Source organism: Monodon monoceros, unplaced genomic scaffold (assembly GCF_005190385.1).
Source record: "Monodon monoceros isolate NGI ecotype Baffin Bay Population unplaced genomic scaffold, NGI_Narwhal_1 Super_Scaffold_18, whole genome shotgun sequence".
Classification (NCBI taxonomy): Eukaryota; Metazoa; Chordata; class Mammalia; order Artiodactyla; family Monodontidae; genus Monodon; species Monodon monoceros.
In genome coordinates this window covers 86723531-86737547 of record NW_021703774.1, presented here as the reverse complement: position 1 = coordinate 86737547, position 14017 = coordinate 86723531, and the positions used below count along the sequence as shown (strand labels likewise).

General features: G+C 40.4%; 1 protein-coding gene across 2 annotated transcripts in view; it reads right to left on the bottom strand.

Annotated features, from left to right (window-relative positions):
• VAV3 (vav guanine nucleotide exchange factor 3) overlaps positions 1–14017 on the bottom strand; it is a 398245-nt gene that overhangs the window by 206613 nt on the left and 177615 nt on the right. For both annotated transcript variants that reach the window (XM_029227383.1, XM_029227384.1), the window contains exons 4-8: positions 13063–13128; positions 7893–8001; positions 5734–5826; positions 3256–3324; positions 678–781 (exon numbers count right to left, since the gene is read on the bottom strand). In XM_029227383.1, the coding sequence (XP_029083216.1) occupies positions 678–781; positions 3256–3324; positions 5734–5826; positions 7893–8001; positions 13063–13128 (441 nt within the window). The remainder of the gene's footprint in view (positions 1–677; positions 782–3255; positions 3325–5733; positions 5827–7892; positions 8002–13062; positions 13129–14017) is intronic.

The window sequence follows — 14017 nt, the reverse complement described above, 5'->3', positions numbered from 1 at the left end:
AGGAAGGGTATCTCTGGGGTAATACAATTTTTGCAAAGAGCCCAGTTAATTTATTGTTTCTTTTAGCCCTCTGCTGGAAAACAAAAAAACTACTACATTAATATTTATCTAATGTTGATGTAAGCAATTAATTAGCTACTTCTTAGTACTAGGAAATATAGTGCTTGATTTTAAAAGAGAGCACTATATTTTAAGCAAAATTCCTTGGTACTTCTAATTCATGTGAATTGATCAGAAGATTTTTTTCAAATTCAGAAAGGGAAACTGACTTTGGCTGTGAATGTAATACTCCAAAATACAGAATTATAAGGTATTAGAGTTGGAAAAAGCACTACTTACCAGATAATCTATCCCTAACATTTACAGATGGAAAAAAGGAGGCTCAGAGAGTTAAAATGACTTCCTGAAGTCTACAGTGCTCAAGAGTGACAGAACCTGCACCTTCTGGTTTTCAATGCAAAAGTCTGAACCCTTCTTTTTTTCTTTTTCTTTTTTTTTTTTCCCTGATACACATATAGAGGTCAACCACCACCCAGAAATTAACTGTCCCATGTTCTAATTATTGCCCAGACAGTATCTTAGTGAACCATAGTAATAGCTACTTATGAGCAATTTTAATACTAACCCTCACTATAATTACAAACTAATAGCCACAAAATTTAAAATCCAAAAGTTACCTTTCCTTGTAGTTAATGAAAACTTGATACAAGTTCTGGTCGTTTTTATTTACAATGGAATCATGAATCTCTTGCACTAGGTTCCGATGAACTTTTACAAGTTCCTTAGAAAAGAAAACAGTCGCAAAGCAAATTAGGAATCAGAACCAAAAAAATCACCCGGAGCCCAGCATCCCTATTGCTGCCAGACTTGCCATTCAAGGATATGCTGAATACCCTCAATATATAAACCTGCTACCATCAGTAAAGAGCAAAAAAAGGAGGGGAAAGAAGAGAAAAGAGAGAAGGGGAAGGGGAGGGGAAGGGGAGGGGAGGGGAGGGAGAGAGGGGGAGAAAGACAGGCCATGTTCATGGAAGATAGCAATTTCAGATCTGACTGTGGAAAAAGAAATTCTCTCTCTAGTTATTAAAGGGTAATTTATTCCTTGTATAAAAATATGTACAGTTCAGTTTCATCTTATAATCACTTTAAATTTTTAAATAAAACTATCCAAGTGCTTAATGTTTTACTGACAGGATAAAGTAATGATTCATGTCCTCGAGACATAAAAATGTAGATTTGTACTTTGGTCAATTAGTGGTGTCCTGGAGCTAAGCTAACAATAATCAGACTAAATTACTTGAAACCAGCCAACTAATGTCATAAATAAGCAGCAAATAAACTGTAGTAGGCAGTTTACTAGGGCAACTCAAAAGATAGAATTTCACATTTTTCCTGATAAGCAAGTGATTTTCAGTCAGACAGTAAAATACATGTCACAGCCAGGAAATGAGGAGATCCGAATCAAGGTGCCAATTCTCCCAGGATCTCTTCCCATGTACCTTGGAGCACACATTGATGCAGGGCATGCCCTTCCTTAGGAGGTGTTAAGTGAAACATGAATATGTTGTCCCTGTCACTTTTCTGAGGAGCATGGAAAAGCTATTAGAATAAGGACTGTCAAATGGGTCCTAAGTTACAGTGAGCGTATTCAGGTGGTTCAAGATCCTCATCTTCCTAAAATGTGTGGTTTGTTTTATCCTAAATATTCATTTGATATTGGGATCTTTTTCTTCCTTCTACGTTACAAATCAATAAGAATGTCTTCATTTGGCCAAAATCAGTTACAAGGACAACATGCCATAGCTAAACTGGTGCAAAGCAACACTAAATATAAAGGAATCAAAATATTAGAGACTTTACAGGTGATACAAGCAAGCCGGTACATAAAAGCTTATATACTGTATATAAGAGCTACATATGAAAACTGAGGGACTACCCTGGTGGTCTAGTGGGTAAGACTCTACACTCCAAATGCAGGGGGCCCGGGTCTGACCCCCGTCAAGGAACTAGAGCCCGCGTGCATGCCACAACTAGAAGTCTGCATGTCGCAACGAAGGTCCCACGTGCCGCAACAAAGGTCCTGTGTGCCGCAACGAAGACCCAGCACAGCCAAAATAAATAAAATAAATAAATAAATAAATAAATATTAAAGGAAAAAAAAAACTGAGGCCAGTTCTAGAGGTCTAAGAACTTGAACCTTGCCTAGCAAGACCTTACATGGTATTGCATTTGGCTTGCCTCTATGCTTTTGGGTAAATATCCTTTTAGAACTGTTAGATAATAAGGTACTCTGAAATTTGAAATGCTATGTAAATGTGAAGAAAAGCTCCTCACATCTTACCATTAAAATAGACTGTTATATCAGGCTTCCCTGGTGGCACAGTGGTTAATAATCCACCTGTCAATGCAGGGGACACAGGTTCAAGCCCTGGTCCAGGAAGATCAGGGGACACAGGTTCGAGCCCTGGTCCAGGAAGATCCCACATGCTGCGGAGCAACTAAGCCCATGTGCCACAACTACTGAGCCTGCGCTCTAGAGCCTGCAAGCCACAACTACCGAGCCCATGTGCCACAAGTACTGAAGCCTGTGCGCCTAAAGCCCATGCTCCGCAACAAGACAAGCCACCACAGTGAGAAGCCTGGACACCGCAACGAAGAGTAGACCCCGCTCGACGCAACTAGAGAAGGCCCACGCAGCAACAAAAACCCAACACAACCAAAAGTAAATAAATTTATTTATTAAAAAAATAAAAGACTGTTATATCATAAAGAAGCAGTGTATTTCAGAAATGGGAGTTTAAGCTGATGCAACCAGAAGAAGAAAACACCAAAAAGCAGAGGCCAAGGAAGTGTAGGAATGGAGGGAAGTGAAGGAGACAGATGGAGCCAGGACAGTGTCTGTAAGATGGAGTTGGGGGGCTGAAAGAACAATAGAGCAGGGAGTGGGGCAGAAGGGGATTCCCACAAGAGAAAGAGACCGTAACACCAGGGATTAACTGAGACTACCTTGTTGTGACAAGCAGTTAAGTATAACACATCAACCTTATCCTTTTGCGTTCAGCATACATTCTGACTTTTGCTCGACAATATGACTTACTAGTTATTTCCAGAAAATAAGACTATAAGAACTCAGGAGACAGAAAATTGGGTTAAAATTCTTTAAAACTATAATAGAATGTTCAAAGAGGGACCCAATAAGAAAACGAGGATTTTATCAAAGTGTACCACAATTTTAGCTAGCATGTTTTTACTTACAGGAATGTTGATGAATACTGAATCAAATTCAGCTGCTGTCAGAAATCTTTTTAATGGTGCCATGAAATACTACCAGGAGAGAAGAGAGGGGTAATAATTAAGCACAACTTATCCTAATCTATATAATAGTTTTTCATCAATGAGCAATAAATATTACTGTAAGTTAATCAGTATTATGAACACCAAGAAAAAAGCAGAAACTATTTTCTCTACCGTAAAGATTCTATATTTGAACAGAGATATAAAGACATAAATACAAGTTAATACATTTAAAATATAAAATAAAAGATTTGGGCTATAAATCCTTCTGAAAGTAAGAAAAAAAAGAAGAGAGAGCACCACTGGCCGAACTGGCAAAAAGTGGCAACCTTCTGGAGATATGTTTGAGGACTAATTCAAAACATCCCTCAAATGCTCTGTGAAGATTCTAGATCCCTGAGATCAATAATTTGCATATACAATTTATGGATCATTCCCCTTCATTCTTTGAGAATTTTAGTTCCTGGCCTACCATATCTCTGTCCAATACTACTCCCATCTTCATTTTTGGTCGTATCAGTATCTGTGCAGATGGTCCTTCCAATAGCCTAGCCTCTCGGTTCCTTGATCTCCAATAATCTGTGCCCCATCCTAGCTCAAGTCCTCTTGTGGTCACAGCCCAAGATCCTGTCGTTACCAACAACTGCACATGCTCCATAGAATTAAGTTGAAGCAAGCAAGTCTCTGACCTCTACCCTCCTACCTTTACAGCTCATTTCTCCAAGGACTTCTCCAACCCACTGGGTCTGCCAATCCCCTGACCATCTCACACCCCTCATGTCCTCACTTCCCTTCTTACCCAGTTTACATTCCACGAGCCATCAACAGAATCACTGCCCTACAAGTACCCTTACGCTCTCTTCTTTCATTCTGGAAAAATGAAAACCCTGGTTAAATCTAGCTTGCCATATATTTTGTGCCTATACCTAAGAAGTTAAACAGAAGCTACACTGATAGCTAATCACAAAACCCAAATGAGCCTGTAATGTTACATAATCTTAGTACATTTACCCTCTCGTTCTCCTAAACAACTCTTCCACGCCTTCATCTCTCTTTTTAAACTTCCAAAACTTTCTCCTGGTTCTCATTCTCCTAGCCTCCAAATATGGAAGTCACCAGAGGTGACCTCAAACCTCTTCTCTATCAACATCCATTCCCTTGGTGATTCATCTAGTGCCATGGCTTTAAACACCACTGCATAATGATAATGGCCCAATCTATACATCCATTCAACCTTTCCCCTGAACGTCAGACTCATACATCTAACTTCCTCCTCAATACATCCCCTTGGAAGCTAATAGGTATTGCAAATTTAGTAAGTCCCAACAGACTCGTGATTCCTACACCTGTCCTTTTCCATCTCAGTCACCATCTTCACCACTTACAAAGTTACTCATGCTAAAAACCTAACATTGTTAGGAATTCCCACTGGGCAGTCCAGTGGTTAGGACTCTTGCACTTCCACTGCTGTGGGCCTAGGGTTCAATCCCTGGTCAGCGAACTAAGATCCCACAAACCGAGCCATGTGGCGTGGCCAAAAAAAAAAAAAAAAACAAGAACAGAAAACCTAGAATTCTTGATTGCTCTTTTCCACACATCCTTTACCTAATCCATCATCAAATCCACTTGGTTCTACTTTCAAAATTTATTCAGAATCTGACCACTCCCTGCCACCTCAACCAATACCACCATTTTCCATCAACTTAATTATTGCGATATCCTTCTAACATTTTTCTCAATTTCCACCCTTGCCTGACAAGAGTCAGAATGATCTGTTAAAAACTTACATTAGATCCCATCACTTCTTCTACTCAAAACGCTCTAGCTTTTAGCCAGGTGCTCCTATATGCCCCCTGTGACCTGGGGGCTCACCAAGTCTCTGATCTCACTGCTCCCCTGCACTCATTCTGCTTCAGCCTCCTGGGCTGTTGCTGTTCCCTGAAGCACACTGAACACTGTCCCACGTGAGGACCTTTCTCCCAGGGATTGTCCACTCTGGGATATTCGCATGGCTTACTCCCTCCATTCACAAAGCTCTCTGCTTAAATACGATCTGACCACAGAGGCCTTCCATTACCACTCTATATAAGGTAACACCAGCCTCTCCCATCACTCACTACCCGCTTCCTCTGCCTTATTTTTCTTCAGAGAATTTATCACCACCTGGCATACTCATTTGCTTAAATTATAAACCCTCCCATGAGAGTGTCATGAGAATTAGAGCTTTGTTGTGTTGACTGCTATACCCCCAGTCCCTGGAATAGTGCCATTCACATACAAAGAAATCAATAAATCATTATAGGATGAGTAAATCTTCTTTGAGATCTTTAAACCCAAAGTTCTGCTGAAAATCAGAATATGCAGACACTATAGAAACACTGAGCCTAAGGTATTAGCAAGGCAGTATTGGAGCATCAAGAATGATACCGGATGACTTACTTTTTCTATTGACTCCAATGTTTCTGTATATTTTTCTTCTGTCTGCTTGATTTCTGCTAGGCAGCAACTTCGTATGTCATTTTCTGGACATTTCTACAATTAGAATTTTCAAATTAACATTATTTAATCAAATTCATGTATTAATCTTTCCAGTAGAAGATAGAAAGAAATAAAAATTATTGATTTTTTAAGTGTTCCATTCTAATAAAACACATAACTGAAATATATATTTAACTGCATTTGTGAAGGATCTTTGCTTTTTAAAAGAATTTGAACAATGTAAATGAAAAAGTTTTAGATAATTAAAAATATACTTTTGAGTATACTCTCTTTAAACTGAAACATCTATTTTAGTATAAATGTTACTGAATCTGGAAACATCATGAATGGTCTTATACAGTTTTCTCAATGTACAGCATACTTTACAAGTGCTGTAGAAATAACTGCAAAAATCATAAAAGGATACTTGGTAAGTAAAAAATCTTAAAATATTTTTTCAAGAGTTAACACCTTGGTGTTTGCTCTCTTACTGTTTAAGACTCTAGGCAGTAGAACATAGTAGGAAGATCAAAGTTTTGGGGATCAGATAGAATTTGGTTCAAGAACCAGTTTTGCTGTTATTCGTTTGTTATTGTGAAGAAGTTATCTAATCTCTCCGTGTCTCGGTTTTCTCATCTGTAAAACAGAATTACAGTACCCAGCCCAAGGAGCTGTAAATGAGATAACCTGTGTAGCGTGCTTAACACCCTGAGGAATGCACAAGAAGGGCCCTGTGCGTTCAATCATCATCACTGCTCACCCTGGGCCACATGAACAGCCCAGCACCGTAAGCTCAGTGAAGACGGTCCTTGGGAAAGACAATGAAGAATTTGCTGGAGCCCAAAGCAGTTGATAATTAAAGGGGTATGGACGATACTCCATCACCTAAAACACTCTTAAACTGCTGCCGCAGGCGTCCTGTCAGCTCGTGCAGTGGGTTAAAGCACACATTCATGACGTTTACTGAACACAGGCCAGCCAACTTGTTTCCATCCCATAGAAGCTACTGTCCCCTATGTGGGCACCGGACAACCCGCCGGCCCTTTATTAAATGCAAGAGGTCCAAGAGAGCTGAGCGAATTCATCAAAGCACCGAAGAAACCTAAAGTACCACCCAGCTGATGAAGAAAGTCTTTTGTGTAAAGAAAATGTTAATAAAAGCTTAAGCAACTGACCTTATTTTTCATTTCAAATTATATATGAGAAAATCATTCAAGGTAATTCTGAATGTTTTAGATATTTTAATGCAGATAAAGCTTTGTGGGCTGCTATTGACTATGGCAATATCTGAAACTAAGTTTATAAAATAGTAAAAAATGCTAGGAGACCTATAATGAAACAAACAACAACAACAAAATATCTCATATCAACCCCTAACAAACAGGAAGAAATATTCTTGAACCTATACTTTACGCCACATCAAACTTAAAGTAGATTACCTGCTTTGCAAGAGATTTCCTTTCATAACAATATAATTTCATGATCCCCTGAAATTATGTTCTATTGCCACTCTGCAATTATTTAGCTGTGTGGCATGCCATTTACTTGTTAACTTGATTTTCTTACTAGTAAACGGAGAGATTTAGACCAGAGATTTCCTATGGTTGTTCTGAACCGTAAAATGTCATGTTTACATGTCTCCAAATGCAGCAACACGTCATGGTTATACAGTTACAAGCAAGTAAACATAAAAAAGAAAACAAACAAAAAATCCCAGCAGAAGTTACATAAATAATTATTGTATTAATTATAATTATGCTATTATTTTATAATTATAATTAATATACTTATAACATAAATATTATTTCATTTTATTAATTATAATTATTGTATTCATTCGTCTTTCAAATAATCACTTCCCTAATAAAATACTCAGAATAACGAGTCATGGTTATAGAGTTATAAGGAAGATAAAAAAGAAAAACAATGATCCCAGCAGAAGTTACATAAATAATTATAACTACTGTATTAATTATAATTATGCTATTATTTTATAATTATAATTAGTATAATTAAAACATAAATTTTATTTTATTATTATATTACTTAGTCCTTCCAATAATCACTTTCCTAATAAGATACTCAGAGTAACTTAAAAAACAGGCAAGTCAAAGTCCTACAGGCTGATGCGCCTCCTCTGCCTTCATCAAGTCCTCGTACACTTCGCCACCTTCGTCTTCCCCATAAACACAGTCGTACAGACCCTCTTCATCTTCCACACGGGTTTCACTGAAGCAAAAGGTATAACATAAACGTCATTTTCTAGCATGCAGTAAATACAGTAGTTAGAAATAGCTTACTGGTTATCAGCAGAAAATCCAGAGAGCAAATCAAATACAGTGGAAAGAGTCAAAGGTTTACATTACAGCTCTGCCCCTCCTAATAAGAACAATGACAAACAAACGACAACCACAGAATCTGACAACGATGGCAGTGCCCTAACCTTCACTGGGCATTTACTACGCCTCTCTGCGTGGGTTATCTCACCTGGTTTGCCCAGGTCCAGCATTAATTGTGTTATCAGGTGGGCACTGTTGTTTGGCCAATTCGAGTGACAAGGACTTTGAGAGAACACAATGTTCTTTGACTTGCCCAGGGTAACACAGCTAATCAGACAGCAGAGCCAGGATTTAAAACCCAGTCTGTCTCACACACTGAGTGTTTTAACTGCTCTATCATACTACCTCCCATTTTTCATATGTCAAGACCTCAGTTTCATTACCTGTATTAAAGGGTATAATATGGAGAAGACACGGGAGTTGGGGAGGACCTAATATGTTATAAATAATCTTTATAAAGCAAAAATTTCTGCTGATTATAATTGTCAATATCTAATGCAATGGTTTTCAAACCATGTTCCATCAAGGCCACTCAGAGGGTACCCACAGGTTTGATTCTGTCAGATTCTGCTTTTATCTGTTCTATTTGTATTTTGCTTAAAGAAATGGTCCCAAGGCCACAAGACATTTTTAAAAGCCATTGAAATTCTTCTGCTGGTCTCCTGGCAGTGGAAAATAATCCCTATTTTTTTTTTCACATCTTTATTGGAGTGTAATTGCTTTACAATGGTGTGTTAGCTTCCTCTTTATAACAAAGTGCATAGGTTTACAATCTCAAATGAAGGGTTAGGGAAAGATAATCAGTCACTGTGGAAGCGTTCATGGAGACTTTAAAAATCGGGCCCTATTCAGTCAACACAGAAACAGCTGTTTCCACCTATCACCCATTCTGTTACTACTCCTTAAGTTTTTCCTTTCAGTTCAAGAGTTCTAGAATTAGCTTCTATTAACTAATAATGCCAAAGAACTGAGATTAATAAATTTAGGTATGTTAGGAAGAAGCATTAATATCTCTCTGAAAAGAAATTCAACTCGTTCAGTACTGCCAGCCCTTAGCATTTCTCTTGGGCCTGTGCAGATAGAACATTATAAACTGACGTACAAAAATAAAAGCACTAACTATAAATGTCACTCTGCAACTCGGAGCATTTTTCAAAGTAGGTGCAATCACAAGGTTGTCTATGTTTGTCATGAAGAGTTATCTGGAGGCATTTGACAGAAATGAACTGTCAGACACCCAGAAGAAAGGAAGGTGCCTTAAGGGAGAACGCTCTGGTGGTGAGAGAAGTTTCAGAGAACCTGCTGTGAGAAAAATTCATTCCAGGATTACCTGTCCACCCATCCACCCACCTACCTGATTCTTAAACTAAGAACCTACTGATTGCCAGACTCGCCAGTGCTAAGAATGCATGGATCCAGAAGATCCAAGGGCTCTCCCATAGTCTAGTGTGGAAAACAGCACATAAACACAAAATTCTATGAATGCAGAGAAAAGAGTAAGAATAACTCTGACTAAGGAAGGCAGGGAAAGCTTCATGGAAGATGTTACATCTGAACTGGATCTTGAGTGTATTTATTTATTCAATAGGTATTTGCTGAATAAATACTATGTTCCAGCAGATATAGCTGCAGACAAGGCAGACAGAGTTTCCACCCTCCAGGGTGACACAATGAATGAGAAGAGGGGATGAGCATTCAAAGGACCCCAACCTGTGCGATGGCAGAGAGGTGTGCAGAAGCTGGCGACGTGAGGGGTGGAGTCCCGTCCAGTGGGACCAGGTGAGTGAGGGGAGCCCCAGAGGGAAGAGGTGAACCAATCTGAGAAGGGCCCTGCGCTCTGGGAGCTCAAACTTACCTGGGCATCTGAGGACCACAGTGGGTTATAGAGGGGTAGTGTGGAGGGTCAAGAAGCCAAGCAGGGAGATAGAGAAGCCAAGAAATGAAATGCTGTGGGTGAGAGGTAATGAGTACCATAACCAGGGTAAAGGCAGATGAGGAGAGAAACAGAGACTCAGGAGACCGTGTCAGCTACAACCAACCAGACTTGGGGACCAATCCGGATTAGGGAGAGGGGGGAGGACTGAAGGATGCTTTCAGCTCTCTACTCTGAAAAACTGGGGAGATGGTGAGTCTTATTGGCAGCTCCAGAATTTCCATACTGAGGGGCTTAGGCAGGCAGTCTCGCCTTAGGCAGTCTCGCCTGAGAACAGTGGGGCTGTTAAACTGGTTGGAGCACTTTCTATAACTCATCAAAGGGTAGGAAGGTCTGATGAGTTCATGAAGGAACTGAGATTAAAGAAATGATAAAGGAGTAGGCTCTGTATCAAAGGGGATCCTGTTCAGAAGGAAAACAGGCTGTGAAATCCTTTTCCTCCCTCAGACCCTCCAACCCCCACCCCCAAACCAAAAAAAAAAGCCAAAAAAACAAACAAAAAAATCACATCGTCTTTCTTAAGTCTTGCTATCGACTATTTTGCATGAGGGCAGAGGTACATATGTATAAATTCACACAGATTCTTCTCTAAGAATTGTAGGAGTGACACACACGCACCCACACACATTGCAACTGGGCTAGAACAGTTTGGGTTTTTGTTATTCAATCCCATACTAAAGCTGTTTTTCTTGCTAACAGTTTGGGCAGTAATCTCTGATTTGCACAAAATGAAGAAGGGAGAGAGGAAAAAGCTGTGATTCTTCAAATGGTCAATAAATCAACAGCAATCTATATTAGCTTTCCTGTGTCTGGGCAACCTAGATAGGGTCCCGTCTGACACCCTGGTCATAAAGGTTGAAGGAGCAAGGACACTACCGTTTAGCCATCTTACACGCTCTCCATTCCATCCTGTGTCTGTTTCTCTCCACGTGAGGACAGAATGACTCCCCCTGCCTGGGGAGCAGACCAGTGTTTGTTCTGGGCCCTCCCTTCAAGCGATTCACCCCCAGAGGTTAAAGGGAAGTCTATGAGCCCATAGAGATCATAACAAAGCCAAGGCTGAAAAGCAAACCCTCATAGCAAACTCAAAAGCAGGAATTTGCAGGAAACACACGACATTTGGACCTCCGACCACCTGGTGAAGAGGTGAAGCAGACTGCACCTCCCAGAGCATGTGAGTTGGCACCTCAGAGCAGCCAGTTCAGGGGCCCAAGTTTTCTCCAAACTTGCATCCTCACAGGATTTATCTTGGCATCAACAGAACAAGACGAGGGAAGACTATAAAAATGAGTAGGTGTAGGTGGGGAGTTAAGATAGAATGTCATCATAGCACTGGAAATAATATTCTTTCTAAGACGACAAGGAATTTGATTATCTGATAAGTAATCTTATAGTCACTTTATGAAGACTGTAGCCAATTCAATGAGACAATCAGCAATTACCTTGCTGAAGATTAGTGAGTTCTTGGAGATTTTAAGAAGAGATGAGAAACCATTCTTGATACACATGTAAAATACAAGACTTCGAGGCCCATCCAAAGGCAGCCTACTCTGGGAAGGGCTACCAGCCTTGCCGGTGGCTCCTGCTGAGAGCTCTCAGAGGAGCAAGGCCTCTGGGAATCAATGCAGTGAGTAAGAGCCTCCACGCTAGAATAAGAACTGCCTGGGTTCCAATCCAAAGACTACTATTTACTTATGATCTTCAGCAAGTTATGATCTTCAATATGATCTTCAGCAAGTTATGATCTTCAATATGATCTTCAGCAAGTTACTTAGCTTTTCAAGCCTCATTTTCTCATTTGTAAACTCTGGTGATACTAGGAACAACCTCATAATGTGGTGTTACATGAGAGATGCGTGTAACATGGTTAGGACAGAAACGCGCACTCAGTAAGCTCCTATGAACTGATAGATGTCTCACGATAGACAGCTCCAGCCTGAAGCATCATGCCTGGAAGACAGTAAGTGCTCAATGCAGCTTTGGCCTATTAATTCAGAAAACAGATACTTACTGAGGACCTACTAGACACTAGACACTGAAGTGCTAGGGAAAGAGCCAGGAACAAGGTCAAGTTCCTGACCACATGAAGCAGGCCTTCTGATGAGGAGACGGACGAAAAATGAAGCAAGCCGAGACTGCCTCAGGTAGAGGCGAGTACCGTAGAAACACAGAGCAAGGTAAGGGTGGCAGCAATTTTAGATAGGAAAGGCCTCACTGGGAGAGCCATCTGGGCAAAGACCTGGATGGCGAGGGGTCAGCCACATGGGCAGAAGGGACAGCCAGTGTAAAAGCCCTAGGGCAAGAACAAGGTCTGTGTGCTGGGGTATTAGGATCGATCAGTGGATGAATTTCCACAGGACCTGAATCTCTCCTGGAGCAGAATCTATGTCTTCTTATAATTCTTTGCAAACACACCTGATCTTTGGCATCAGTTCCTTGAGGGGTGAGGATCAAGTTTTACCTTTATTTGTAATCTGCCCAAGTCACTCAATCAGCAGAAGATAACCAGCTGCAAAACCTTTAGCCTCTCCCAACTATTAGATGATACAGCCCCAAAGGGTCCTCTCTTCAGAATCAACACCATCTAATGAAACATCCCTGAATAACTCCCGCCCACACTGATCTCGTTCGTCCTTGAACTTACACAGCAAGCACTATTTGTCCTACAGGTCCGGTGGTAGATTCTATTAATACTCCTCTCGTTAATTGTCTGATTCCAGGTTTATCTACTACCTTTACTATGCCTTTGAGAAACTTCCAAATGTTACTTCATTGCTGTCTGTTTCTTTACTCTCCATAGAGACTTGCACAATGCAAGGCACACAAGAGGAATTAAAAGCCAGTTGAAGTACATTTTCTCATGAAGCTTTCCATCAGGAGTCTGAGGTTAATTCTCACATGTCTTAATCACTAAGTCACGGTTCCCCTTCAGAGAGCTATTTTAACACCCACGGTTAAAATCCACAAAGGATGCAAAAATTGGCAGTGGTGTACTTTTGTTGAAAATGCTCAACATACTCTATTAAATCAGGCAGGCCTTTGTAGATGTCGTCATCATTAACGCTTTCTTCTGTCGGGAAGGGCCTAGGAGGGAGGGAAAAAAAAAGAGTGAATAGGCAACAACTAGGCTGGACGTTTACCTCTCACGAAACACATACGTTCAGCTGCTGCCAAAGTGGTCAGATCAGTCACCATGTTTAACACGACTTCTGGGGCTTCTCCCAAAGTGCCTGCCTGTGGCTGTGTCAGGGTCCCCCAGGGAGGCGTGGCACCTGCTACCTCAAATCACCTGCAGCAATCACGGCTGGTCACCACAGTCATGTGAGCAGTCGTGGACGCGCTGAGGTGCTCATCTGACCTCCCACCAGCCACACACCTGCAGGCTCACGTCAGTGCCCACTGCAGCTCCCCAGCTCAGAGTGGGTCCTTGCCTTTAGCACCATTCAGATTCTTTGCACTTACAGAATCTGATCTGACAAATAACTTGGTAATTAGGTAACAACCATTCTAGCATGACTCAATTCACTAGTATAGATGAGAATTAGAAAACAAAAATGCCATGCCCTTTATATATGATCATTGACTCTGATATACTTTTCTACTCAGACCGTAAGTTGTGTGAGTTGTATTTTTTATTTTTCATCTATTGGACAAACAAGTCAAACAGGCCTCAAAAAGAGTACATTTTCTTTGTCCCCTGCTCAAAGAAAATCACTTTAGTTTCTACCCTATTCCTAGCCATTGGCTTCCCTTGTTTGCTTCGTACTATGAACTTTATTCATAACACCAACATAATGCCTTAAATTTATGTCTAACAAAATCACAGTGATTATACTATAGTGCCAAAAGTTTTACCCTTTTTTACATGAAGTCAGCATGTCATATGTTCCATAAAAACAAGAGGATCCATCAAAATAAAAAATAAGCACTAGATAATTACTAAATAACTATATTTAGTATAGTGAAAACATTT